The sequence below is a fragment of the Macaca thibetana genome, chromosome 10, assembly GCF_024542745.1.
Source record: "Macaca thibetana thibetana isolate TM-01 chromosome 10, ASM2454274v1, whole genome shotgun sequence".
Lineage (NCBI taxonomy): Eukaryota > Metazoa > Chordata > Mammalia > Primates > Cercopithecidae > Macaca > Macaca thibetana.
In genome coordinates this window covers 30191651-30217945 of record NC_065587.1, presented here as the reverse complement: position 1 = coordinate 30217945, position 26295 = coordinate 30191651, and the positions used below count along the sequence as shown (strand labels likewise).

General features: G+C 54.8%; 1 protein-coding gene across 4 annotated transcripts; it reads right to left on the bottom strand.

Moving 5' to 3' along the window:
* Window positions 1-31: 31 nt before the first annotated feature.
* TOP3B (DNA topoisomerase III beta) lies at window positions 32-25896 on the bottom strand. Of its 4 annotated transcripts, none has more exons than XM_050746069.1 (18): window positions 25814-25896; window positions 19127-19294; window positions 17820-17951; window positions 16065-16171; window positions 15010-15084; window positions 13388-13584; window positions 11805-11961; window positions 10798-10911; window positions 8464-8554; window positions 7104-7258; window positions 6866-6971; window positions 5691-5837; window positions 5371-5544; window positions 3278-3406; window positions 2544-2693; window positions 2145-2245; window positions 1505-1706; window positions 32-602 (listed from the first exon to the last, which is right to left on the bottom strand). In XM_050746069.1, exons 2-18 carry the CDS (start codon window positions 19194-19196, stop codon window positions 121-123), a joined length of 2589 nt encoding a protein of 862 aa, XP_050602026.1. In that variant the 5' UTR covers window positions 19197-19294; window positions 25814-25896; the 3' UTR covers window positions 32-120. The 4 variants fall into 4 exon arrangements, with proteins under 4 accessions (XP_050602026.1, XP_050602027.1, XP_050602028.1 ...); XM_050746070.1 differs by having other exon boundaries at window positions 25498-25871; XM_050746071.1 differs by lacking the exons at window positions 17820-17951; window positions 19127-19294 and having other exon boundaries at window positions 25814-25891.
* Between the last annotated feature and the right edge of the window lie 399 nt (window positions 25897-26295).

Sequence of the window (26295 nt, the reverse complement as noted above, 5' to 3'; positions counted from 1 at the left end):
GACGTCGCTGCACCAGCAAAGGGGCCCCAGCTCTGGAGAAGATAAAATGCATTTTAATAGTTTGAAGTGCCATGAGGTGTCTGCATAGCACTGCAGCCTAGGTGAGGGAGGACAGGGCCATCATACGAAGTAGGCGGCCAGGGCTGACATCTTGTCCTTGGGCCGTCTGGGGTTGGGCTTCCCAGGGGGCCTCCTGGCCCGGCCCCGCCCTCGACCCTGCCTTCTCCCTGGCCCGCCGCGGTGCATGGGGTGGCAGGAGGCCGCATGCTTCAGCTCCACCAGCTCCTGGAAGACGGGGTCACAGAAGACACAGCCCATGTGCTGCGTCTCGTCACCCGGGAGTGGGGACTTGGCCTTGTTGAAGTCCACGTCAAGCAAGGCGGCCTCACAGACACTGCAGGTGTCGGCGGACACCCGCACGCGGTGGGCGTTCTCGAAGCAGTGCGCTACCACGCTGCACTTGTTGCAGGCCACCTTCCACTTGGGGCCCGAGGTGGGGTCCAGCACCAGCACGCCGCTCTCGCATTCCACGCACTGGCCGATGCCCAACATGCTCAGCGAGTGCTGGCAGGAGGGGTGCGTACACTCGTTGCAGCCCATGCCTGGTGGGAGAGGGGAGCCCCGTAAAGGCATGCCCACTGTGCCCACCTGCCCTCTATGGCCTGCTCCCAATGCCTCAAGCTCCTAGATCCTTTGTCCCAGCAGAAGGAACTCTTCTTGGCCTCGCTCTTGGGGACAGCCTCGCTCATGCTTTGGCTCCTGGTTGCCAGTACCCCTGTTTTTTGCTTATCTGAAACCTTCTCAACTTTCAAGGCCCCTTGCTGGCGCCATCCCAGTGGGTTTCTGTCGACTCCATCCCCGCTTTGCTTTGCTGCCACAGCTCGTTACTGGTAATGCCACATGACCCTCGTGTCACTGGGCCACATGGGACTACCCTGTCAGCTGCTCTGGAGGCAGGAGGAGAGCGAGCATGGGGTCTCACTTTCCCAGAAGCATGGGTGCAGACTGAGGCCTGAGGGGGCTCTCTGCAGAGCACATGGTGAACGTGGGCAGACACCTCACTCCTGCTGGTTCCTGGTCCGGCTTGATGCTCTCTGTCCTGCCTGCCTGGACACATGCACTCCCTCCTCCAGTAATGAGGATGAGGATGAGGATGGAGGACAGTGGTGGACACTGACTGGGGGTGCCTGTTCACCGGGTGGGTCCCTCAACTGTTCCATCCTTTTGCTCACTCAGCTCCAGAGGGAGCACTGCACACCTGTGCCCAGGTCCTGAGGGTGGACTAGGGTTGCCTGCTCAATTCTGACACAGAGAGGGGGTGGCAGCACTGCCTGAGGCCTGACCAGTGCCCCAGCTACATCCAGGGTCTCTCGTCTCAGTGCCAATGAGTGCAGGAAAGGCCAGGGTGAGGGGTCCCCTCAGAGTCCGTCCTGGTGCAAGGCAGCGGTTGGCACTGAACAGAGACTGCTGTTACCCATGGGCAGGAGGGAGCGGCCGCACTCACCTTTCTTCATGTCTCGGAAGGGTGGGTGGTTGTAGCAGTAGGGGCACAGTGGGTAGCTCTTGCCCCGAGAGCCTGATGACCACAGGACCAGCTCGAAGTCATCCAGAGGGCAGCGGAGCTCCTTGTAGAGCTTGATGGTGCCGTTCTGGGGCAGTGTGTAGGTCTCATCGCAGTGCGAGCAGTGCAGGCGGCTTGGCTTGGCCTGCGGCAATGCCAGGCAGGGGGCGTGAGGGTCACTGGGGCTACCACCTGGCCTCCACCCCCACTCCTCTCATAATACAAAATATGTAACCTTTCATGCAGAACTGTGACACACTGCCAGGCAAGGAGCATGAGTCTCCGGCCCTTGCTCCATGCGTGCAGATAAAGGCAGTTCTAAAATCTCTGTGCGTACGTTAATGCCCATGATGGCAAGTGGCATGGTGTTCAGGAAAAACGAACCACGTGTGTTTGCGTGGCCTAATGGCTGTGTGTTCTAGGGGACATGGGGACACTGGATATTTTTTGGCAAGGCTGCTTTATGCTCAATCATTCTTCTGTGACAACCAGGACAAAGAACATGATTCCTGCATGACCAGCGATAAAGCTGAGGCCTACAGGGGTGAGGAAGCTTGCCTGAGTTAGTGTTCCCTGCACCTACCTGGATGTACTTCATGAAGCGGTGGCACTTCCCACAGCGTGAGAGGGGCTTGCCTGTGGCCGCCAGCGGCGAGAAAGACACCTCCATTAACTCATCCATGCCTGCGGGCAAGCAGAGTGCAGGAGTCATCTCCCTCCCAGCCTCCAGCAGAAGGCTCCGAGTATGAAAGGGTCCCTATAGGTAGTGGTTTCTACTGCCCCGTGTGTCAGGGGCGCATGCTCCTGACCGTGTATGGTGTTCCTGCACCTGCTCTTTCAACCCAGCCAGGAGGTGTCACTGCCCTCGCCTATGGAGCCCAGATCTGGGAGCTGGTCCCATGTGGGGACCTAGGTCCCCAGGTATTGGTAGTGCTGACAGAGACACCCCGCTGGTAAGGGGCAGGCCGGAGGCAGACTCTACCGGCAATGGAGTCGACAAAGTAGTGGAACTTCCTCTTGAACACGTCCAGGGTGTGGCCCAGGACCTGGCGGTAGTCGGCCTTGCCCTGGGCGATCAGGTTCAGCTGCTTCTCCACTGCACTGCGGATGGTGGGGAGCACCAGCTCTGCATCTGCAAGCGGGCAGGGGGCAGATGTTGCCCTGAGCACTCACACCCAGGGCCATGCCACCCCCTCCCAGGCAGGGCTACTGCCCTGTTCACCTCTCCCGCTCTGGCCCATCCTCCTGGCCTCTGCCTTGCCCACCAGTCCAAGGCCTCAGATGGTACCAGGCTGGCTCTTATGACCCCAGACCTTTCCTGATTTTCCACCTGGAAATCTCAGGCAGAGTGGCCAGGGACATCCTGTGGCTAGAACCACGTCACAAATGAGCTCCAGGCCGCCCTCGGGCCAGTTCTGTGTTCTTCCCTCTCCCCTTGGCCCCTGGGGAACCTCCAGGGAACAGGGCTGAGGCACCTTTGCCTCCCCTTTTGGTTCCCTCACACGTCTGTTCAGCCTTCAAACACACTGAGCTCCTGCTCTGGGCAGGTCCTGGGGGTCCTGGGGCAGCGCCCCTTCAGCGGGTATTGAGGGAGTGTGTGTGGGGCTGGGGGATCACTGTAGGGCAGGGGCCTGTCTGGAGCGGGCAGCAGAGCCGACACCCAGGGAGAAGTCAGGGAGCTTCTGTGGGCCCTGGAGGCAGGACTGAGGAACTCACCAATCTTGTAGTAGCCGTGCACCAGGACGATGCCGAGGTTGGTGGGCTTGAGCCGGCGCCCGCTCTCCACGGTGACGTAGTTGCGCTGGCAGATGTTGTTGATATGCACAGGGATGCTGGCATCTGTGCCTGCAATGTACAAGGCCCCAGGGTTCCTGGCCTGCCTTGGGCATGCCCCATTGAACCACGTGCTGTAGCACCTGTCACGGGGCTGCTGGTGGTCAGGCCCTCTCACTGCTTCTGGGCCACAGGAAGGAGGGCTGTGCCCTGAGCACCCCCTGCACTGTGCTGGGCACCAACTGCATGCATGTTCTGCCTTGAGAACACAAAGGCAGCCCTCCCTGCACGGGGTGCCTACTCCTGCTTTGCGGCAGAGACGACAGGCTCAGAGGTTAAGGAACTCTCCGAGGTCACAGCGCTTATTCTGTGCCTGGTAAATGTGACTTCTATGGCTTCTCCTGCCTGGATCCTGTGGCACCCACCTGCTCCCGGAGCCAGAGCCCCATTCCACCAGAACACGGAGGTGCTTACAAGCTCACTGCAGAGCTAACCTCCCCTAAACCTGGACAGTTCTGCCCACTTCCTGTTTCCCACCTCCTCCCTCTCTGCAATGCCCGTCACGATCCCCAGGGCAGGCTCCCAGTCCCCAGGATTCCACTCTCTCACCCAGAGGAACTCTCCTGGCAGAGGGGCGCAGCAGAGGCTGAGGCGTTCTGACTATGGCAGGTGCCAGTCAGAGGGGCTGAAAGGAGGCTCAGGCTCCCCACAAGCTCACCAGAATGGGCAGGTGACACACACCTTCCCAAAGTAGCTCAGAGAGAATCTCACATGGGAAGAAACTGGCCTTCAGGGGCTAGGGAGCCTGCTGAGGGCCCATGGCTCTTGGCACGAGGCCAGTTCTGCACCCGGTGTGGCAGGCTGTGGGTGGTGTGTGCCGCTACCACCCCAAGTCTGCCAGGCGCCATGACGCATGGTGTGGGCTCCTCTGCAGTGGCTCTGGTCAGGCCCTTTTTACACACTCCTGGGGGCTCAGTCACAGGGCCACCCTGACCACTCTCCTGTTGCGAAGGTAACACCAGAGCCCTCTTCACTGTCACAAAATTGTATTGCTGATTGGGTCTGGCTCACTGGCTAGCACAGGGCTGCCAGGAGCCAGTGTCCCATCAATGGGAGAGGGCAGAGGACGCAGGGGAGCAGAGCCCACACTCCACAGTGGGTTGAGGGCTATTTCAGGACCCTGGCAAGTGTCCTGGACCCGAGAGGAGCAAGTCCAGAGCTCTGCTCTCCCGCCAAGGTCGCCATGGTCACCAGGACCCCAGCCTGGGGAGAGACACTCCCTGAGAGTCCACCTGCTGGAGCAGAGCCTGGACACAGTGGCTGTGACATCCCACAGACCTCCAGAGCCCGTCAGCCAGGGCAGTGCCACAGGGAACAGGCAGTGCCCAGCAGCACGAGCACCACCTGGGGAGAAGGCTCCAGCAGTGAGGCTGGCCCCCAGCATGTGAGACATCACTCACAGCCCCAGGCCTGGGGACTTGTGAGGCCACCTCTCCTATGAGGAGTGTGCACTGGTGACTACACTTTTGCTTTGATAAACTCCCCTGGGCTGCCTGTTTTTGCATGGAAACTTCCTGGTCACCCTTTGGGGAGCCCTGTCCCTGGGACAGGCATTTCTGTTCTCTCCCAGGGAAGCAGCTCCTGTTAGACCTCATTTCCCTGTCACCTGATTTCAGGACAGACCAGGTTGGCTGTGTGGACTCAGGAGACTGCCAATATGATTTCTATGAGTCACTTGGCATCTGGGCCAGTCTTCAGCCTTGTGGGCGTTAGTCGGCGTGTGCACATCCCACAGTGCACGAGGGCACATCTGGGCCTTCACAGGGAAGGCCAGGTCCTGAATGCAGGCCTCGGGAGGGGATGCCAGCTGTGGACCTGCCTGGCTGGCCACACACTGGGTCACCAGTTTCCAGACACCAGCCTGTGGACAGGTGCTGGGCTGGGCACACAGGGGTGGCGGGGCAGCTTTGTAAGAAGACTCGAAGCCTGAGTACCGGAGTCGGAGCCGGCTCTGGGGCCTGGGCAGGCACACCCACCAATGCCATGCTTCTCCATGAGCGTGATGAGCTCAGCCTCTGTCAGGTAGTCGGGCGGGCTCGTCTGCTTCTCCAGCATCTTTACCTCGCCCACAGGGAAGGTGTCACCCCGCTGGCAAGTGGGCAGGCTCTCCTCCAAGGGCACGCTCTGCCAGGGCATGATCTCCGTGAAGCCTGGAGAGACATGCGCCACCACTCAGGGTCCCCAGCCTGGGTGACCCGGGCCTCAGACCCTGGGCCTCCCATCCCCAGACACGATGTAGAATGTTTGTTTTGTCTGCCCGTGAAGGCGGGGAGGAAAGCTGGGCCCGCGGTGTGACCTGGGGAGAGGACAGTCTTCCCAGAGCAGGTGAAGAGCTCGGGCCCGATCCTGAAGGAGATGGTGCTCTGCAGGTACTTGCAGTCATGGCTGACCGTGGCGATGAAGTGTCTGGTGATGTACTCATAGAGCCGCCACGCGTCACCCCCTGCAATAGGCCAGGGCTAGTCAGTTGGGAGCCAGCTGGGGGCTCTGGCTGTAAGGAGCCCCCAGTGCTCTTGCTCGAGCAGCGAGGTCCTGCTTACAGAGCCGCTGTGTGGGACACGCTGCAAATCCCGGGGAAGGAGGAAAGAAAATGTGCAGGAAGGCCGGGCGCGGTGGCTCATGCCTGTAATCCCAGCACTCTGGGAGGCTAAGGTGGATGGATTACTTGAGGTCAGGAGTTTGAGATCAGCCTGGCCAACATGGTGAAACCCCGTCTCTACTAAAAATACAAAGAAATTAGCTGGGTGTGGTGGTGGGCGCCTGTAATCCCAGCTACTCAGGGGGCTGAGGCAGGGTGAACTGCTTGAACCTGGGAGGCAGAAGTTGCAGTGAGCCGAGATCGGGGCCACTGCACTCCAGCCTGGGTGACAGAGCAAGACTCTGTCTCAAAAAAAGAAAAAAAAAAAAAAAAAAAGAAAGAAAATGCAGAGGAAGGGAACACAAGCCTCCATATCTCAGTGGTTCCTTTCTGGCTGCAGCTCCCACCACCCTGCCCGACCTCCTGCCCCTGCTTCTGGTGCCAGGCGTTGGTCTGTCCTTCCACTGTCTCGTGACATGACACCATTGCTTCAAACTCAGACTGTCCACAAGTGGCCCCTGTCTCGACCTGCACTGCTTTTCCTTCCTCATTTGCCTTCTCCTGGCACTCGGACCACGGGTACCACCTTAGGCCAGCTGGGAGGTAGGAGGTGCACCACCCCCTCCCCCACGCCACCACTCTCTGCCTTGGTTTCATTCATGTCCCCGTGGTGTCTGCCCCCTCGCCTCCCTGCAACAGCACCTGCTGCCACCTCTTCACTCCTGTCCTGGCCCCACAGTAATGGAGTTCATCTTCCAGGTGGCCCCCCATCCCCACAGCCAGGGCAGGCAGAGGCTAAAGGTGCCCCCACATTAACAGGGCCTGCAACCTTCACTGTCGCAGGTCGCCTTTCCCTCCCTGGAAGCACGCCGCGTATGGGGTGAGAGCGGTACCTAATTCGGCCTCTGTGGCAGACTTCATGGGGGTGATGGGGGGATGGTCGCCAGCGTCGTGGCCTTTCCTTGGGCGGTTGATACCTTCTGCTAACAACCGCTTCACCTGAGGGAGAGAAGACAGAGCAGAGTCTGCGGCAGGGCTCGGCTGCCTGCCTAGGTTTGGCTGAAGTACCAGACCTGGTCCCAAGGCCTCAGTGACACAGACACATGCTGGGGCCGGCCTGGCTCTACTCACCGTGTCGGCCCAGTAGGGGTGGTTGGCCTGCTGCCGCAGAGAGCCCTTCAGGTCAAAGTTCTCAGGGTAGTGGGTGGTCTCTGTCCGTGGGTAGCTGATGTAGCCTTGCGTGTAGAGCCGCTCGGCCGTCTGCATGGCGTGCTGCGGCCCCATGCCTGCAAGAGACAGGAGGCTCTCAGAGGGCCAGGTACGTGGGGACGGCCAGGTGCCTGCCCTGGCCTATGCACTGTGGCCTATGGACACAGTGGCTGTGACACCCCACAGGCCTCCAGAGTCCGTCAGCCAGGGCAGTGCCACAGGGAACAGGCAGTGCCCAGCAGCGCGAGCACCCCCTGGGGAGAAGGCTCCGGCAGTGAGGCTGGCCCCCAGCATGTGAGACATCACTCATAGCCCCAGGCCTGGGGACTTGTGAGGCCACCTCTCCTATGAGGAGTGTGCACTGCTGACTACACTTTTGCTTTGATAAACTCCCCTGGGCTGCCCGTTTTTGCCGTTTGGGCTCCCCCATTGTGGCCGGCCCCTCCTGGAGGGCGAGGGTGGCTCTGAGCAGGCATGGCTGGAGTGCAGAACTGCTGGCCGGGTGGACACCTGTGCCACACAGCCTTGTCTAAGGCTGAATCCTACACCCAGGATGGGCCTGATGGGAAACGCCGCTCACTCTACCCCACGGTGCATCCTCACGGGGCTCATGGCCATGGGGATGAGACACGGCCTTCAGAGCACCACTCCCCATGCACTGGCCACGGAGCCATAACCATGCCTCAGGGCTGGCTGATGACAGAGCTCCACGCAGCCCCCTTTTGAGCCCTTGGGCATTTTTGTCCTCACAGCACTTTGGGGCCACTGAGAGGGGCTCATCCTGCTACTCCCTGACCGGCAGAGGCTGGCGCTTAGCTAGCAACCACACCCAGCATTGCTGCCCTCTGAGGACGTTGGAGCCACCACTCTGAGAGGACACTGCCAATAGTTCCCTGTGGGGGGAGGCACCAATGCCTAGGGGCTGACAGCTGCCAGAGACCACCAGCTTTCCAGACACCCTCCTTGCTACTAAGGAGAAAAGGCTGAGGAGATGAGGCTGAGGGGCAATGTTCACACCAGTTCCTTCAAGGTGACATCTGGCTGGAGCCTCTCCCCTCACCAGGGATAGCTGCTCAGGGACCCGGGATGTCCCCTCAGGTGGTGACCAACTTTACCACCTTTACAACCTAAGGAGAAGTGAAATCCTCATGAGGCTCAGATCCCCTCGAAGCCTCGGGCACCATGCTGCATCCCTGGGCGCTCGCTGCTCCAGGCTGAACCTGCCTCCATGAACCTGCCTCAAGATGCCTTCTGGCAACTTGAGAGAAATGTCCCTACATACCCAGAGAAGAGCTGGCCACACGCAGCATCTCCACGGTGTTCAGGGCCAGGGGCCTCTGCTTGGCCTTTTCTTTCCTGCTTGTGGCCTCCACCTGGAAGACAGGACAGTCAATGATTTGGAGGAGGATGAAGACACCACCATAGAGGGAATCAAGATGTGTGGACGAAGGGGCTGGTTTCATTCATTTGGTCTCCCTGTTTCTCCAACTCATTCTTCCTGTCTAAAGACTTGATTGAGTATTCAGGACCAGGAAGGGAAAAAGAATGAAAATTATTTAAAAAAAAAAATTTTGGCTGGGCGCTCACGCCTGTAATCCCAGCACTTTGGGAGGCTGAGGTGGGTGGATCACCTGAGGTCAGGAGTTTGAGACCAGCCTGAACAAGATAGTGAAACCCTGTCTCTACTAAAAATACAAAAATTAGCTTGTATTTTATGTACAAGCTAATGTACAGGCATGGTGGAACGTGCCTGTAATCCAAGCTACTCGTGAGGCTGAGGCAGGAGAATTGCTTGAACCCAGGAGGTGAAGGTTGCAGTGAGCTGAGACCACACTATTGTACTCCAGCCTGGGTGACAGAGCAAAACTCCATCTCAAAACCAACCAACCAACCAACCTTTTTTTTTTTTTTTTTTTAAGAGACAGGGTCCTGCTCTGTCACCCAGGCTGGAGTGCAGTGGCACCATCAGAGCTTACCGTAGCCTTGAACTCCTAGGTCAAGCGATCCTCCTGCCTCAGCCTCCTGAGTAGCTGAAACCACAGGCACACACCCATCATGTCTGACCAATTTTTTTTTTTTCAATTTCTTTTACAGACAGGGTCTTGCTATGTTGCCTAGGCTAGTCTTAAATAAACTCCTGGCCTCAAGTAATCCTCTCGCCTCAGCTTCTCAAAGTGCTAGATTACAGGCATGTGCCACCATGTCCGGCTACTTTTTAAATTATTTTTTTTAGAGACAGGGTCTCCCTGTGTTGTCCAGTCTGGTCTCAAACTCCTGGCCACAAGTGATTGAATATTCTTTTCTGGAGAATTTTCTAGTGAGAGAAAACCTGGAAGATTGAAGAGTCAGAAGGGCTGCAGATGGAAATCCTACAGAAGCCGGCATCCGCCAAGCTACAGGGATGGCAAGTGGGGCCCGTCCCAGGGGAAGTGCCACTCCTTGCTGTGGGGAAGGCTGCTGCCTGCACCTGCTAGTATTGCTACCTCTTCTGCTTTTTCAAGAGAAGCTGGAAGGCAGAATTTTCGTATGGAATCTCATAATTTTTAAGTGCTGGTAACTATTCTGGAATTTGTGTAAACACCATACAGGTTAGTGGAGTGTATCCGTGAGCTGTGCTTGGTTGGGGTCCTACCACTCTCTACCTCTGCTGAACACTTGTTGGAAGAGACAACTCTTTGTTTTGCCTGTGGCAAAAACAATCCAAACAACTCAACCCCAGGCCCTTGCCCTTGTCAATCCCAAGGAGGCTGGTCATGGCAATGCCCTCTGCATTCCAGACCGACAGATGTGGGTGGTAACACAGAGGCCAGTTGTTACGTGCAGCAGTGAAGCTGGGCTCCCTGGCATGAGGCCTGGAGGTGGTAACAGTGTCTTTGCAGGAATGTGATCAATGCTGACAGCCTGGAGCAGCTTTAGAAGTCTCAGATGCCTGAGACGATGGCATGGCAGGCAACAGGGCACTCAAGGAACGCCGGAGAAGGACAAGGAGAAGGTGGCTAAGTAGGCCAGGCTGTGTTTCAATGGATCTGGTAGCTGTCACACCTGTAGCATGTTTACTTCAATAGCCACAGATGTGGCCCCACCTGTGCAGCCCAGTCACCTCGCCCTTTTCCTAACAGCCAAGCAGCATGTCCTTTCAATTCATGGAAACCCTGAGTAAGAAACATAATCCCATAAAAGCATGCAAGCTGATTGAAATTGGAATCCCAAGCCTATCCCCTGCTAGCTGTGACCTTGGACAAGTTCATCAATTTGCACGCAGGTCCCTCAACAGTTGTTAGCTTGAATCTCTGTGTGAGATGGAGTCCTGCCACACAGAGGTAATGCCTAGTGGGTCACGCGGAAAGGGGAGGGTGGAAGGGGTCTGACAAGGTCACAGGCGTGGAGAGTGCTTGGTATGGAGCGGGCATGCAGTACACTGTGGCTATTGCATCGGGCAGAAATATCTTAGGAGTATATGGGGGAGTAAGCTTTCGGCTTTCCAAAAAGATGTCTGTGTTTTAGAAAGGGGGAGGAAGACATGGCCTAGGATCACAGGCTGTTCCTCCAGCAGGAGGCATCCAAGCGCCACCCTCACCCAAGGCAACTGTGGTAGGTGTGGGTGGAGCAGGCGCACCTGGGCTTCCTTCTCCAGCTTTGTCATGTTTAAAAACATCTGTGCAATCTCCCGGTCAAACACTCTTACTCGGTCCCAGTCCAAAAGGAGAGATCTGTCTTTGTCAGTGTTAACCTGCAGGAAAAAGCATAAAGGGTGAACGCACAAGAAAAAGTCTCCAGGTGAACCCAACGCCAGGAAGAACCAGGACAGATGAAGCTGTTCCTTGTCTGGGAGCAAAACAGCCCTGGCTCTAATGGCTCACAGCTGCACCTGTTCAGGCGGGCAGATACGCAAGCTGACATCTGGCCCTCTCCACCCCGTGCCCTGAAACCAGGCAGTCAGTCTCAGGAAGGCAGCCCAAAGCTGAGGCTGATGTGTCCTTAAGAAGCACATGAGCCCCTACTTCTCACACCACCCCTGCCTATCCCCAGTGCCTGGCCAGTGGTAGGTATGGCCACCACCGGGGTCCCAAGCCAGAGCAGCTCCAAGACAGGGTCTCACTGTGTTGCTAGGCTGGAGTGCGGTGGCACAATCGTAGCTCACTGTAGCCCTGGACTCCCGGCCTCAAGCAATCCTTTTGCCTCAGCCTCCCAGGCTGTTGGGATTACAGACATCAGTGACTGTGCCTAGCTGTATTAAGTCTTACAGTAAGCTTCCGTGGAGGTTTTTATTTGAAGAAAGGGTTCCAGGAATTTTAAAAAGTTTGAAAGTCAATGGCCTCAGTCCAGTGCTTGGACCTGACCACTGCAGCCACTGTGATTCATGTGGGGTGACCTCACCCTGCACTGCCAGAGCTGAACTCGTTCCCCCTTATCCAGATTCAGCACATACAGGCCCAATCTCTTCCCACTATCCCCATGAAGGCTGGGGTCCCTCAGCCCTGGGCACCACAGACCACTTCCAGGTATACCTGTCCACGCTTCTGCCCTCAGCCTGGGGCCTGCCAGCTGATGATGATGGAAGACTCTCAGAATCCGTGCCCCAAACCCAGAAAGCCCCAGCATGCATAGAGAAAGGCAAGGAACCTTGGCCTGCAGCACCCAGTAGGTCTCTGGTTTGAAGGACTGGATTTTATCATGTCTCTCCACACAGAATCCCAGGGTTGGAGTCTGACACGGCCCAAAGGAGATGAGAGAGCTGTCTAAATCACCGTATTTCCCCTGGAAATATTTAGTCTGAAACCTGGAGGGAGTGGAGAGAAAGGTATTTTGGTCACTGATTCACTCAAGACACTATTATGGCCACCCATGTGAGTCCAGCCCAAGGCCAGGGGTGGTGCGTGAGGGAGGTGGCACCAGGTGGTGTCCCCGCTTAGAAGTCAGTGGGAGCAGAGTGGGCATAGCCTTAGGGAGGATTCATGTGTGTACATGGGTGACAGAGCCAGTGAGAGAGTAGACAGAGGTTTCTACTGTCTCGGGCCAGGGAGCCTTCTATTCCATTCTATCTACCGCACACTCTCCTCAGGACCCCCAAAGCACAGACAAACACACTTTATCGAGCAGGGCATAGGTGATCTCTGTCAGCTAAATAAACAGTTTTCTTTAGGTCTTTTTGGTTTTTGTAGAGACAGGGTCTTGATGTGTTGCCCAGCAGGAATGCATTAATGGGGATTCACAGATCATTGCAGCCTTGAACTCCTGGGCTCAAGTGATCCTCCCACGTCAGCCTCCCAAGTAACTGGGACTACAGGCTCACGCCACCACACCCAGCTAATTAAAACAAAATGCTTGGACAGGCACAGTGGCTCATACCTGTAATCCCAGCACTTTGGGAGGCTGAGGCAGGCGGATCACCTGAGGTCAGGAGTTTGAGACCAGCCTGGCCAACATGGTGAAACCCCATCTCTACTGAAAGTATAAAAATTAGCCAGGAGTGGTGGCGCATGCCTGTAATCCCAGCTAGTCGGGAGGCTGAGGCATCAGAATCACTTGAATGCAGGAGGCAGAGGTCGCAGTGAGCCGAGATTGTGCCACTGCACTCCAGCCTGGGTGACAGAGTGAGACTCTGTCTCAAAAAACAAACAAACAAAAAAATAAATTTTTGTTTAGCCTGGGCGCAGTGGCTCCCATCTGTAATTCCAGCACTTTGGGAGGCCAAGGTGGGCGGATTGCTAGAGCTCAGGAGTTTGAGACCAGCCTGGGCAATACAGTGAAACCCTGTCTCTACAAAATACACAAAAATTAGCCAGGCATAGTGGTGCATACCTGTAGCACCTGTAGTGGAAGGCTCAGGTAGGAGGATCTCTTGAGCCTGGGAGGCAGAGGTTGCAGTGAGCTGAGATTGTGCCACTGCATTCCAGCCTAGGCAACAGAGCAAGACTCTGTCTCAAAAAAATAGTTTTTTTTTTTTGTAGAGATGGGGTCTTGTTATGCTGCCCAGGCTGGTCTCAAACTGCCAACTTCAAGCGATCCTCCCATCCTGGCCTCTCAAAGTGCAGGGATTACAGGTGTGAGCCACTGTGCCCGGCCTTCTTCAGGGTTGGTGAAATCCCCTGTTGCTCATCCTGGCTCTGGGAGGCCTAGGGGCTCCTGAGGGGGACCAGTAGAGGCAGGTCTCTGGCTGAGGGAGAGTGAGGGTGTGCCCAGGACTCCGCGGGTGTGGCCAGCACCTGGTGAATGCACAGCCGATTCGCAGGTCCAGTTCCTGGCGAGCATCCACTGAGAGCGCCTCGTTGTGGTCAGGCTCGCCCAGGCAGGCCATGGCATTACAGATGTCTGTGTCTGTGATGGAGCTAAACCTGGCCCGGAACACGGTCTTCTCACCACCATAGGCCTTGTTCATGACGGGCAGAACAGCATCAAGAACCTGGGGGTGGGGAGTGGCCAGCTGTGACCCACCTCCCAGATCCCTGCCACAGCTCCCCACCCCACTGTGAAGCCTGGCTCCTTCCAGCAAAGAACACGTGTGCTCAGCCCCCTCTCCTGCCCGTCAGACCCTCCTCTATCCCCCTGGCTTTCCAGAAGCCCTGAGCACTCCATACCACCCCACCACATGGCTTCCTTTCCTCCCATCTAGAAACATATTCGAACACTCCCTTCTTACTCCCGCCCTCTCTCTTCTAATCCTCTGCTTTCATCCCCACCAAATCAGGAAATGCTACTGCCAAGTACATAAGGGACCTCTTAGTCCCCAGACCCATCCCACATGACCCGATTCCCTGCCTTCTAGGAGGGAGGGCTTGGAGGGGTGGGTGGAAATTTTAAGAGGCTGAAGAAAAGACAGGGAAGGAGAAAAGAATGAAGGGGAAAGGAAATGGGCAAGAGCAGGAAGGCCACGGGTGGTCCCAGCTTGTGGTGGGGGCAGCTCGGGCTAAAGCACAGCAGGGGTCCTGGAGCCGAGACTCACTAGGAAGGCCGTGCAGTGGGACTAGGGTCGCCGCCGGAGCCTGGCCACGCAGCTTCCTTACTGGGAATAAGTGGCTTCATTTCTGAAGGGAGAAAGCCCCATGAGCTGCCCCCATTCTCCACTCCCAGATGCAAAGGCCCCCAGGGAGGAGCCGCCCTGCAGGGGAGGAGGGAATCTGGGAAGAGACAGAGTGTGATCGCATTTGCTGAGGGTGCTGTACTGCAACGCCAGGTGCCTGAGCTCTGTCTCACTGACCAGCTCTTGAGCCACAGGCGAGAGCTGGGGGTACAGGAGCACAGGGGCGACCCATAGGGAACAACAGCCTGAAGGGCACCAAGTGAGACCAGCAGGCATGGCCACTGTGAGGGCACCATGGCCAGGGCAAGCATGGGGCATGGGGTGTGCACAGGGAGCTGCCACCTGCTTGTCTGCAGGGCTCCTGGGGTTGGCTGAAGGCGGGAGGCATCCTGGGTAGGGCAGGAGATGAGCAGAGCGAGGCCTGCAAAAGGAGCTCAGTGCTGAGGTCGGGAATCAGCCAGCATCAACCCAAGGTCCCTGAGAAGTCAAGCTGGGCACAGGATGCTGAACACCAAGCTGCCCCATGACAGTCCCATTCTGAAACCTGCATCTACCCAATTTCGCCCCTCCTATGTTCACTCATACTGTGTGGCCCCAGCAAGCAGAGGCACAACTGACCACCTTTAATACAGCCGATGCAGTTAAAAATATCTATGGAATTTCAAAATAAAGGGAGGGGAGAGGTGTTTTTAAACCAGTACAGTTTACTCCCTCCTTTGGCCCCAGGAATGGTGTGACTGCTGGTGTCAGTCTGGGGCTGGCGTCAGAAAGGCCAAAAGTGAGGACCAAACTGAGCCTCATACTCACCTCAAAGCAGATGTTCTCCCCCTCCTTGTCGCAGTCCAGCCACAGCACGATGTAGTCGCAGCCTCTGCCCTCCACCTGCCACACAGCACACGTTCACATGCACCTGCTGCAGACCCAGCCCATGCCACCTGCCCCGTGCTCCCATCCAGGACAGGGCTTGGTCCCAGGCCCTGAACCTCAGCTAGGAGGACTGGTACCTGGGCTCAGGTAGGAGGACTGGTAGCTGGCTGTGGTGAGGCTGGCTCAGCCAACAGCAAACAATTGAGTTTATAATTGATGTTTTTTGGACCAAAAAAAAAAAAAAAGTGTAAGTGCAACATGATCTTAAACCCCAAAACTGCCCAGAAAAAGGGTTCCAATGAAATAACCCTAAATGATAACAGCAGTTGTCTTGGCTAATATGATTATGAATAATTTTTTTGTCTTTATACTTATCTGCACTTTCTAACTTTCCATAATCTGTATGCATTTGTTTTAAAATTAAGGGGAAAAAACCCCTAGCCAAACAAGCTTTTTTTTTTTTTTTTTTTTTGAGACGGAGTCTCGCTCTGTCGCTCAGGCTGGAGCACAGTGGCGCGATCTCGGTTCACTGCAAGCTCCACCTCCCTGGGTCATGCCATTCTCCTGCCTCAGCCTCCCCAGTAGCTGGGACTACAGGCGCCCGCCACCACACCTGGCTAATTTTTTGTATTTTTAGTGGAGATGGGGTTTCACCGTGTAAGCCAGGCTGGTCTTGAACTCCTGACCTCAGGTGATCTGCCCACCTCGGCCTCCCAAAGTGCTGGGATTACAGGCGTGAGCCACTGCGCCCGGCCCAAACAAGCTATTTTAAAAGCAGAAGGCCTGCTCTCCAGGACTGAGGGTTGGCACTGGCAACTGCCTTGTGTGTTGGGGGTGCCTGCAGGTGCCTCATGGGCCAGCAGGGGGCACTCACAGAAAGAGCTAGCAAAGGCCCCCCTGTCCAAGGGGGATTAGGACTCACGCAAGGGTGGGCAAGGACAGCTGTGGAGGGTGGGGAGCCCGGGTGTGCTCATGCCCAGGCCAGCCCCACGCACCTGCAGGAACTTCACCATGTTCAGCTTGGGGTTAGCTTCCTTCTTCTCCGTGGGAGCTTGGCTGAACAGTTCTGCGGGGTCCACTTTGTCCCATTTGTTGTATTTTCCTACAAACCAGTCACAGTGACATTGAGTCACACCTCACAGTTCACAGGGGCTCAACCTCCGAGACCATCATAACCCCAGGATGATGTTGGTTTCATCCCACAAATGAGGAGGGGAAAGCTTGGAGAACAATTTGCCCAGGGTCATCATGATGATCAGAGGCAGAGCCAGGATGTGGGTTCAGGCCTTTGGTAACCCCCTTCCCTCCAGCCTCCTTTCTGCTCGGCTGCTGAGCTGACACCACACTCCGGCCAACCACAGGAGCCAAGCAAGCTCTCCGGGGGCTGCCACTCTGGCCTCACTTCCGGGACTTTCCCTGTGGCTGGGAGCATCATTCCTGGGCTGGCTTTCTTTGCCTGAGCACTGGACCCCACCACTGGTGTCTTCATTGACACTTCCAACCTGAGTTTCTGGAACTCCATCCTTCCACCCAGCACTCTGTGGGGGCACACATGTGCGCAGTCATTCCTGTTAAAGGACCCATCTTTTTGAGCCTCATGCCCAGCACATTCACCTACTCATCTACAGAGGCCCAGTTCTTGCATGCTCAGCTGTCTGGCTTTCTTTTAGGCCCATTTCTTTTTTTTCTGAGACAGGGGTCTCGCTCTGTCATCCAGGATGAAGTACAGTGATACGATCATGGCTAACTGCAGTCTCGACCTCCCAGCCTCAATCCATCTTCCCACTTCAGCCTCCCAAGACTACAGGTGCGCACCACCATGTCGGCTGATTTAAAAAGATTTTTTTTTTTTTTTGTAGAGACAGGGGTCTCACTATGTTGTCCAGACTGGTCTTGAACTCCTGGGCTCAGGCGATCCTCCTAGGCCCCATTTCTTGCATCCTGGGAGAATGGGGTCAGACAGAGCCAAATTCAAATTCCAGCTCCCCACCTGTCAGCTGGAGATAAAACTTGGGGTCCAAATGCTCAGCCACACAACCCAGTCACCATCATTGTCATCACTGTCATCAATGAGCAGCAAGAACAAGGGCTGAGGCTTTGCCGTGTGCTCTGCCGAGTGCCAAGTGCTCTGCCCTCACTGTCACACAGAATCCTTACAGTCTTGGGAAGCAGATGGCATTGCTGTGAGACCCATTTCACTACGAGAAGTGTAAACTCACAGAGGCTGTCAGTGCCCTCATCTCCAGCCAGTGAGCTGGCAGAGCAGGGGGAAGAGCCTGGATCAGACTCTTGCCAACCACACGGCCCCACACCTATACCCAGCAGGTCACTAATACCAGCACTTCCAAAGTAATTGATAACAGTAACAATATAGGAATGACAATGACAGCCACCAAATGACTGACAGACGATGGTCAACTCGGCAACAGCAGCAGGCTTCTCTCAAATGCCTGCACAGGTCAAGCCCTTCCTAAGATAGGTGCCGCCACTTTGTCTACATAGGACAGTGCACAGGGAATGCAGTGACTAGGGGGTGCTGCTATGATGGGGACCCAGGGCTGAGCTCCAGAGCCTGGGTTCTGGGCACCGCACCCAGGAACCCTCTCATCACCACTCCATGATCTGCTGGCCTGATGACTCATGGAGTTGGGACAAACTTCCCTGCCTAGAGGAATCTCCTGGCTTCAACTGGACCCCGGCCAGCGCCACGCAGAACTCCCTTCTGTAGGATGGAGGGTAGAGGGGCTTACCCAGGAAATCCAGGGTCATCACGTGACCACAGACAGACGTCATCTTGAAGCGCACTGGCTGGCCAGCAAAGGTCCCAGTGTACTCGTGGACTGAACAGGCCCCGTTCAGCCCTTTATGTGAGGACAGGCTCCCTGGGGATGAGGAAGCACAAAGTGACTGGCTGCTTCACTGAGCTGAAGACACTGTGGAGACCCCGGCCTGGATGCCACCTCCCAGAGGGCCAGAGTCCTTCCTCAGAGTGGTGAGTGACAGCATTCCGCAGACTGCTGAGGGTAATTGGGCACTAAGAGATGGGACGGCACTCAGGGAAAACAGCATCTGCCAACAACCTAGCACAGAGCACTCTTGATGCAGAGCCCCAGGCTGCCAGGAGCCAGGGGCAGGCAGGCAGGGGTGGGATCTTCCTCTGTATTTATGTTTTCACTCTTCAATTCCATTTTTGCCTCACTTCATTGAAACGTTATTCATCATTTACTAAAATGGGACTCTAGATCTACTCTAGGTTACCAGGGACCTTCTAATTATTGAATTCTCACCCTCTCCACTGACCACACTCAGCCGTACTTTCTCAGGTTCTGGGCACCGGGCACCGGGCACCACTTTTGGGGCCTCCTGTCCTCTGCGGACCATGCCTTCTCAGCTGAATGAGGGTCTCTTCCCCCCTCAACTGCTGGAGCCAGGGGAGGTCAGGTAGGTGCCTGTCATTTCTGGGTACCCAGCATCCAAACTCTTCCTATTTGGAGGGAATTCAAAGATGGGGGGAAACAGCACCCTACCAACCACCCCAGTGGCCAGAGTTGGGGGTGAGTGGCAGACATTCCCTCTCCAGTTCCCTGGTGTCTCAGTAGTGTCTGTGGCCACAGCTCAGTCCATTGGCTACTCTGGAGTGACGTGAGGTCCACAGGACAGTGGGAGTATCCAGGGGTGACGATGCCTGGGGCATAGCCTCATCAGACCTCAACTGGGGTGTGGTCCTGGCTGTGTCTCCTTCCTTCCAGGGCTGGTTTCTGCTACCTGTACCTAACAGCCCTGCCAGGCCCGGCATGTGGACAATGACTGTCCTTCCACTTCATTGTAAGCTGTGCCTTGTGCCTTCTGGGAACCCCAGCTTTGGCACACTGCCAGGAATGGAAGCAAATGCACCCCACTGTGACATTCTGAGATGCTTCATTACCACCTGCTGACCGAACCAATCTACCCCAGCCAGGGTGGAGTCACATTAGGAAAAAGAAATGTCCTGTAACACATAAACGGCCGTGCTTACAGACCAAAGCAAGAAAGCATGCGCAGGGCTGGTCTCTCCTACCTCTAGAGAGGATTTTGGCAATTGACTGTGCCAAGGACGGCTTTTCGGCAACCATGAGCACAGTCTTCATCTTGTCTCAGCCCTTTACGCTCCAGTTTCGGGGCAGTGGCAGTGAAAAAGTTTACACTCCACTCTTCTGCAGCACAGCACTATTATCAATGCTGACCCCTAAAGAGAAGAAAAGACACTCAGGATAGCAATGCTATCAAAAGAACCTATACCACTACAAGGAAACTCACTTTAACAAAGAAAAAACAAGACCAACCTGAGGCAAGAAGAAGAAAAATTAGGGAATTAGGGACACCTGAAGACATCTGAGATTAAAAAAACAAAAACAAAAACAAAACTACCAGGTCAACTGAAGTGGCTGAGATGATCCTGGGAATCTGGCTCCTTAGGTCCATTTGATTCCTAAATCCATGCTAGGAAGATGCCGGGACCTGGGGATCTCCAGTGATGGGTCAGGCCAGGTGGATGCCTGGCCCTCCTCTCTGGACTGGCTCTTCCACCTACAGGTGGACTCACCTGGAGAGAGGAACCATCATGGCCGAGAGCAGCACCACCCCCTCAGCTAAGCACTTGGATGCCCCAGGACACTTTACAAAATGCAGATGTCCAGGCTGGGCTCCCCAGGTCCTTCTGATCCATGATGGGCCTGAGACCCTCTGGCTAGTCGGTCCAGCACCAAGCAGATATCAGGGCTCTGTCACATCTATCTCCCACCTATTCCACTCCACCTTTTGCTTTGCAGGCCATGCTCTGGCCAAATTAAATCAAATATCATCATTTAAGCAAACACTCACTTGAAGCCTCTGTGCCTGCGCTCCCCTGCCTGAGAGAAAGCTCCACCAGGCCTGGAGGGTGCAGCTGGACGGCCCACAGGCCCAGCTCAAGTCTCCCAACACCACCGGCAGGATAAGTCAGCCCTCCTGTGCTCACGGTTCTTGGGCTAGGTCACCATTCCAACCCACTCACATTATGCCATCATCAGCGACTACCTCACCCCCGAAATAGGACATGATGGGCTTTGTTCTGAATCACTGTTGGTCTTTGCAACAGCTTTCTGTGCCTGACACATGACATTCAATACTTGCTAGCCAAGTAAAAGAAAACCACATGAACCCTTTTTGTTTTCTCAATCATTATAAATGTAGCACTGATGTTTATAAACATAGCATTGTATTAAAAAAAGAAAAAAAGACTTGTATTGAGACAACTGGGAAACCTGCTGGGGAAAAAAATAAAGTTAGACTCCTGTTTCCTAACTCCCACTAAAACCGATTCCACATCTAGCAAAGGTTTGAGTAGAAACAATGAAACCAGAAAAATATTAGGAAAAACATGTGCTTTTAAAATAAATCTCAAGAGCCGGGTGTGGTAGCACATGCCTATAGTGTCAGCCACTCAGGAGGCTGAGGCAAGAGGATCGCTTGCTTGAGGCCAGGAGTTCAAGGCTGTTGTGTGCCATGACTACACCTGCAGATAGAACAGCCACTTCACTGCAGCCTAGGTGACAGCAAGACCCTGTCTCAAAAAAAATAAAAGCAAAATAAAATAATCTCCGCATGAAGAAAAACAACCACCTAGATGGGCACGGTGGCTCACGCCTGTAATCCCGGCACTTTGGGAGGCTGAGGCGGGCGGATTACTTGAAGTCAGGAATTTCAAACCAGCCTGGCCAACATGGCAAAACCCCGTCTCTAATAAAAATACAAAAATTAGCCAGGTGTGGTGGTGGGTGCCTGTAATCCCAGCTACTTGAGAGGCTGAGGCATGAGAATTGCTTGAACTCAGGAAGCGGAGGTTGCAGTGAGCCGAGATCATGCCATTGCACTCCAGCCTGTGCAGTACAGTGAGACTCCATCTCAAAAAAAACAAAACAAAACAACAACCACGTAAATACCTTTGTGGTATCACATCATGTCCAACAACACTCACGGAAGAAACTCAGAACTATAATGAGCTTGTGCTTATCATATAGGGAGAGACTCAAAGTCGTTGCACACACAGCAGACGAGGGTGTGGGGAAGTTAAATGGGAACAACCTCTATGTGTAGCAATTCAGCGATCCCTCTCAAAGTACAAGTGCACATCCCAGCAATTCCACTCCTCGGAATGAACGTAATAGTCCAGTTATTTATTGAGCACCTACTACATGCTTGGCCTAGTCCAGGATGCAGGGAACACAGCACAAAGCAACACCAGGTCCTGCCCTCCCAGAACGCGTGCTGTAGTATGGGAGCAGGGGAGGGACAGGGCAGGGCTGGGTGACACCTAGGAGAAGAGTCCAGGCAGGAGCAGGGAAGGTGAGGTCCTTGGGGAGGAGATGGTTAGGCACAGCGGCTCGTGGGGCTGAGGGAGGGAGCAGGGGTGTAGAATGTGGGTCTGCTCTAGGGTGCTGGGAGGCAGCAGAGGGTTTGCATAGGTGTGGGATAATCTGACTTCAAGTGTTAAAGGGACGTCTCTGGCTGCCACATAGAAGAGGATGACTGGGCCCTGGGTAGCAGTGGTGGAGGCTGCGAGGGAAGTCAGAGTCTAGGCAGACCTAGGATGGGAGGGACATGGGAGAGGGAGGGGAAGGTGAGTCAAGAATGATCTGAGGCAGGGGCTGGGCATGGGCTCACACCTGCCATGGGCTCACATCTGTAATCCTAGTGCTTTGGGAGGCCAAGGCAAGAGGACCACTTGAGGCCAGGAGTTTGAGAAGAGCCTGGTTAACACAGTGAGACCTCTTTACAAAAAAGCAAAAGGGACAACCCATGGCTTTGGCTTAGGCATGACAGGAAGGGACTGGCAGTCTGAAGTGAGACTTCAGGTGTGTTAAATGTGACCTGCCCATTGGACAGCCTGGGTGGCCTGGAGGAGGTGGCAGCAATGTGGAAGAAGCCTAGGCTGGGGGTCAGGAGATGAGGAGCTAGCAGGGCGAGTCAGGAGGGGTAGGGTCCCGAAAGCCACCGGAAAGAGACAGGAATTACAGAGGGGCCCGAGGTTGGCATGCTGACCCAGGGAGGGCAAGGGCTGTGAGACATGTGGAGAGTGAAGTCACCCGGTGAGAGTCACAGGAGTCAGTGGTGGGCCCTGGCAAAACTGTCCATGTGGACTCTGAGTCCCCAGGAAGCAGGACAGGGCAGTGCTGGAGTAGACTCAGGCTGGGCATGGTGGTGCCTGTGATGAACCACATCACTGGGGAGTTCTCTGCAGCATTATCAATCATGATAAAAGATTAGAAACAAGCTGATGTCTGTCAACAGGGAGGTGGTTAAATAAAAGCATGGCATTCTCTGGCCGGGCGTGGTGGCTCACGCCTGTAATGCCAGCACTTTGTGAGGCCAAGGCGGGAGGATCACCAGGTCAGGAGATGGAGACCACCCTGACTAACACGGTGAAACCCCATCTCTACTAAAAATACAAAAAATTAGCTGGGCTCGGTGGTGGGCGCCTGTAGTCCCAGCTACTCAGGAGGCTGAGGCAGGAGAATGACGTGAACCCAGGAGGCGGAGCTTGCAGTGAGCCAAGATTGCGCCACTGCCCTCCAGCCTGGGTGACTGAGTGAGACTCTGTCTCCAAAAAAAAAAAAAAAAAAAAAAAAGCATGGCATTCTCTACAGTGGAGCATCTGGCAGCATTAGAAAGGAAAGCATCTGCTTGGTACATACTAACGTGGATCCGATCACTGAGATAAATCATGCTAAGAAAGCTGGGCACGTAACGATGCGTAAAGAGCACTGCCATCTGTGATCACACATATGTGTGCACACGTGTGCATTTGATTATGAAGAGGCAATATGTCTGGATAGAACATAAAACAAACAGTCCAAGCAGTCACCTGGAGTGGGTGTTAGGGCCTGGAGGTCAGGGCTGGGGAGGCCTCCTCACCACATTCTCTTTTGTACCTTTTACATTTAGCACCTGGACACAAGTGACTGAGGAACAAGAACTAAGACAGGGGACTTTAAAATAAAATAAAACCAGAAGAATAAAGGAGGGTTGGAAAGGGCATTGTTCAGAAAGGATGCCAAAGGAACCTCCTTCACTAAAGGGGCTTCTGCTGCTTGTTATGCTGTGCGGGGGAAGAAGTCTGAGGTGGGCCTTGGGCTGTCAACCTTGTCCCCCACTTAAGAGATCACAGGACCACAGTGAAATCAGTAAGCTTGACCAGAAAGCTGCCCCAAATAAAATGACAATTTACTTTTTTCCTCAAAATAAGTAAGTGGATGCTTCCCCTAATACACAACCATCCCAGAGTGAGAGCCGAGGCCTTGAGGAATGATGGCACTGTCTGCAGATGTGCTCTCCGGCCCATGACAGCTCCAGCTGCATCTTCCACAGCTCTGCTGCGCACCCACCTTTCCTCCCCATGTGCCAGCAGGCTTCGGCCTAGGCCACTTTTCCCCCTTAGTCTACTTGCTCTGACCCCTGCCCCTCCCCCTCCTGAAGACTGCATCTGGCCTCAGCCATCTGTCTCTCCCACAATTGTCCCTCCCCCTCCTGAAGACTGCATCTGGCCTCAGCCGTCTGTCTCTCCCACAATTGTCAGGTTCATTGCCGTATTTCTGGCACCCAGCACGCATTAAATGCCTGCTGAGTGAACGAATGAACAACCAAGGTGGTTGTGACTGGCCTCTGCTCTCTGTTCTGGGGAAGTTTTGATTCTACCAAAATCAGAGGCCCAGAAGTGAGGTTTAAAAGAGACCTAGGTACTCCCCTTGCCTCACCCTGGGAAGCCAGAGGCCAAAAGGGAAAACTCGAAGCAGAGGCGGATTGTTCTGTGAGGGTGTAAGTTTCCCATCTCTTCCAAAGTAGGAAGTTTTGTGTTAAAATGTTTCCTCAGATTTTCTCATGTCTATGCCACAGAGTAGCCAGCAATTATGTATGACATAACGAGGACACACCAGGGACCAGGCAGTTCTGCCAGCATCCTAGACAGGGACTGTGGGGTCAGAGAGACCAGATCTCCAGTGGCTGGACTTGGTTGTTCTAGAACCCGTGCCCCAAGCCTGATCCTGCCCTGCCTCTGTGAGCATTCTGATGGAACAGCAGCCCAGCTATGCTTCCCTGTAGCACTCACCACTACACCTGGTACAGCCTCCATCTACTTATTTGGCTCGTCCTACAGCTTCTAGAATGTAAATAAGCAGCACGAGAACAGGGGTTTTGCTTTCTTCATTCTCATGGTAAACAGACGGTGAGCAAATACTTTGGGAGGCTGAGGCAGGTGGATCACCTGAGGTCAGCAGTTCAAGACCAGCCTGGCCAACATGGTGAAGCCTGGTCTCTACTAAAAATACAAAAATTAGCTGGGGGTGGTGGTGCGTGCCTATAATCCCAGCTACTCAGGTGGCTGAGGCAGGAGAATCACTTGAACCCAGGGGGCGGAGGTTGCAGTGAGCCGAGATGGCGCCACTGCACTCCAGCCTGGGCGACAGAGTGAGACTCGGTCTGAAACAAAACAAACACAAAAAAAGAAACAAGCAGATGTGGCTTGGGAGTAGGCCTAGCAGTGGTCTGAATAGCATTAAAATTCCTAGGATTTACCACCTCAGTAACTTTACCAAATACTTCTAGAATCAGGAAAAGAGGGAAACAACCATTTATTTATTTATTTATTTTTGAGAGGGAGTCTCGCTCTGTCGCCCAGGCTGGAGTGCAGTGGCCAGATCTCAGCTCACTGCAAGCTCCACCTCCCGGGTTTACGCCATTCTCCTGCCTCAGCCTCCCGAGTAGCTGGGACTACAGGCGCCCACCACCGCGCCTGGCTAATTTTTTGTATATTTTAGTAGAGACGGGGTTTCACCGTGTTAGCCAGGATGGTCTCGATCTCCTGACCTCGTGATCCGCCCGTCTCGGCCTCCCAAAGTGCTGGGATTACAAACTCGAGCCACCGCGCCCAGCAACAACCATTTCTTAAGCTCCCCCTTTGTACTAGGCACACCATAGTTACAAACACTATTCAATCTTGCTAACAACCCCATAAGGCAGGTGTTGTAATTTTTTAAAACCGTGAGTAAATGGAGGTTCAGAACAATTCACACTAGCGTCAGGCGACCTTGGCAAAGGAATCCCAGGACTGGCTAGCCATCAAGACCAAGTTAGGCTGGCCTCTCAGGTCCTGTTTCCAAAGGTGAGAAGATAAAAAGGCAAGACGAGGAACATCTTACCTTTCACTTCTGCGAGAAATTATTGCCCCTGGATTCCAGCTAATTCGTTCACAAAAGTACCCCACTTCATTTTTAGATAACAGGTCAGAGAACCTGGGTGCCCTCAAAACCCAGCCAGGGCCTAGGGGGCGGCGAGTGGAAGCTGCCTGGGCGTGTACCGCACCAATCTGGGCCCCGGCGGCTGCACAGCCTCCCTGAGCCTCAGTTTCCCTACCTGTGAGACTGGGACAGCAGACCTCACCTCAAATTGCTGTGGGAGGGTTCGGAAAACAAAAGTATTAACCACAGCGCCTGCTCCCTGCAGGCACAGGGCGGGCCCATCTCCACCTTCCTGAACCCCTACAGCAAGCCCCGCGGGAGAGGATCACCCCCGCCAGGGAAGAGGCAACAAGAATGCAGAGCCCGGCCCGGGCCCTCTCCCGAGCTCGCGGGTCCTCCGCCGGCCAACGTTGAGGAAACAAGCCAGAAAAAGGCCTGCGCTTCCCGCCTTTTTGAGCCACCCGGCGAGGGGCCCACAGCCTGCCGCTCACCCGCAGCTACACCTCGCATCCAGCTTCGGTCCTTGCTCCCGGGGCGGCCACCAGCAACCCCTACTTCCGGGTCCAGCCGCTTCTGGCGTCCCCGCGTCCGGTGTGCCAGCGTCTGCCCTCCGGCTTCGGCGGGTCGGCGTTCTTAGGTTCCGTGGCTCACGGATTCCGGGAGCACCCCAGGAAGCGGCACTTCCACGCCGCGGACCGCAGGGGTCCCCAAGCCCTGCACCCAGATTCTTCCCCCCGACGGAGAGACAATCACGACAATTATCATTACAATGATTATGAAAACTGGCATGAAAACATCTATGCTGTTAATAATTAAAATATAAAAATGTACCGATGTGTGTATAGCAAGCTTCTTTCGATGCTGTAAAAAAATCTCTGGAATGAATGAATGATCTGTGTAAAACATATCTGGAAGACGAATTCTAAAATTAAGTTATTTATTGATTGATTGATTGATTGATTTTGAGACAGAG

Bases quoted from the DNA above. Each gene is read 5' to 3' on its own strand.
- TOP3B (XM_050746069.1), bottom strand. From the start codon at position 19,196: ATGAAGACTGTGCTCATGGTTGCCGAAAAGCCGTCCTTGGCACAGTCA. The intron at 10,912-11,804 runs GTTCCTTGCCTT...TTTTTCCTGCAG, and splicing joins ACTGGGTGCTGCAGGCCAAG to GTTAACACTGACAAAGACAG. The intron at 1,707-2,144 runs GTAGGTGCAGGG...GCATTGCCGCAG, and splicing joins GCTTCATGAAGTACATCCAG to GCCAAGCCAAGCCGCCTGCA.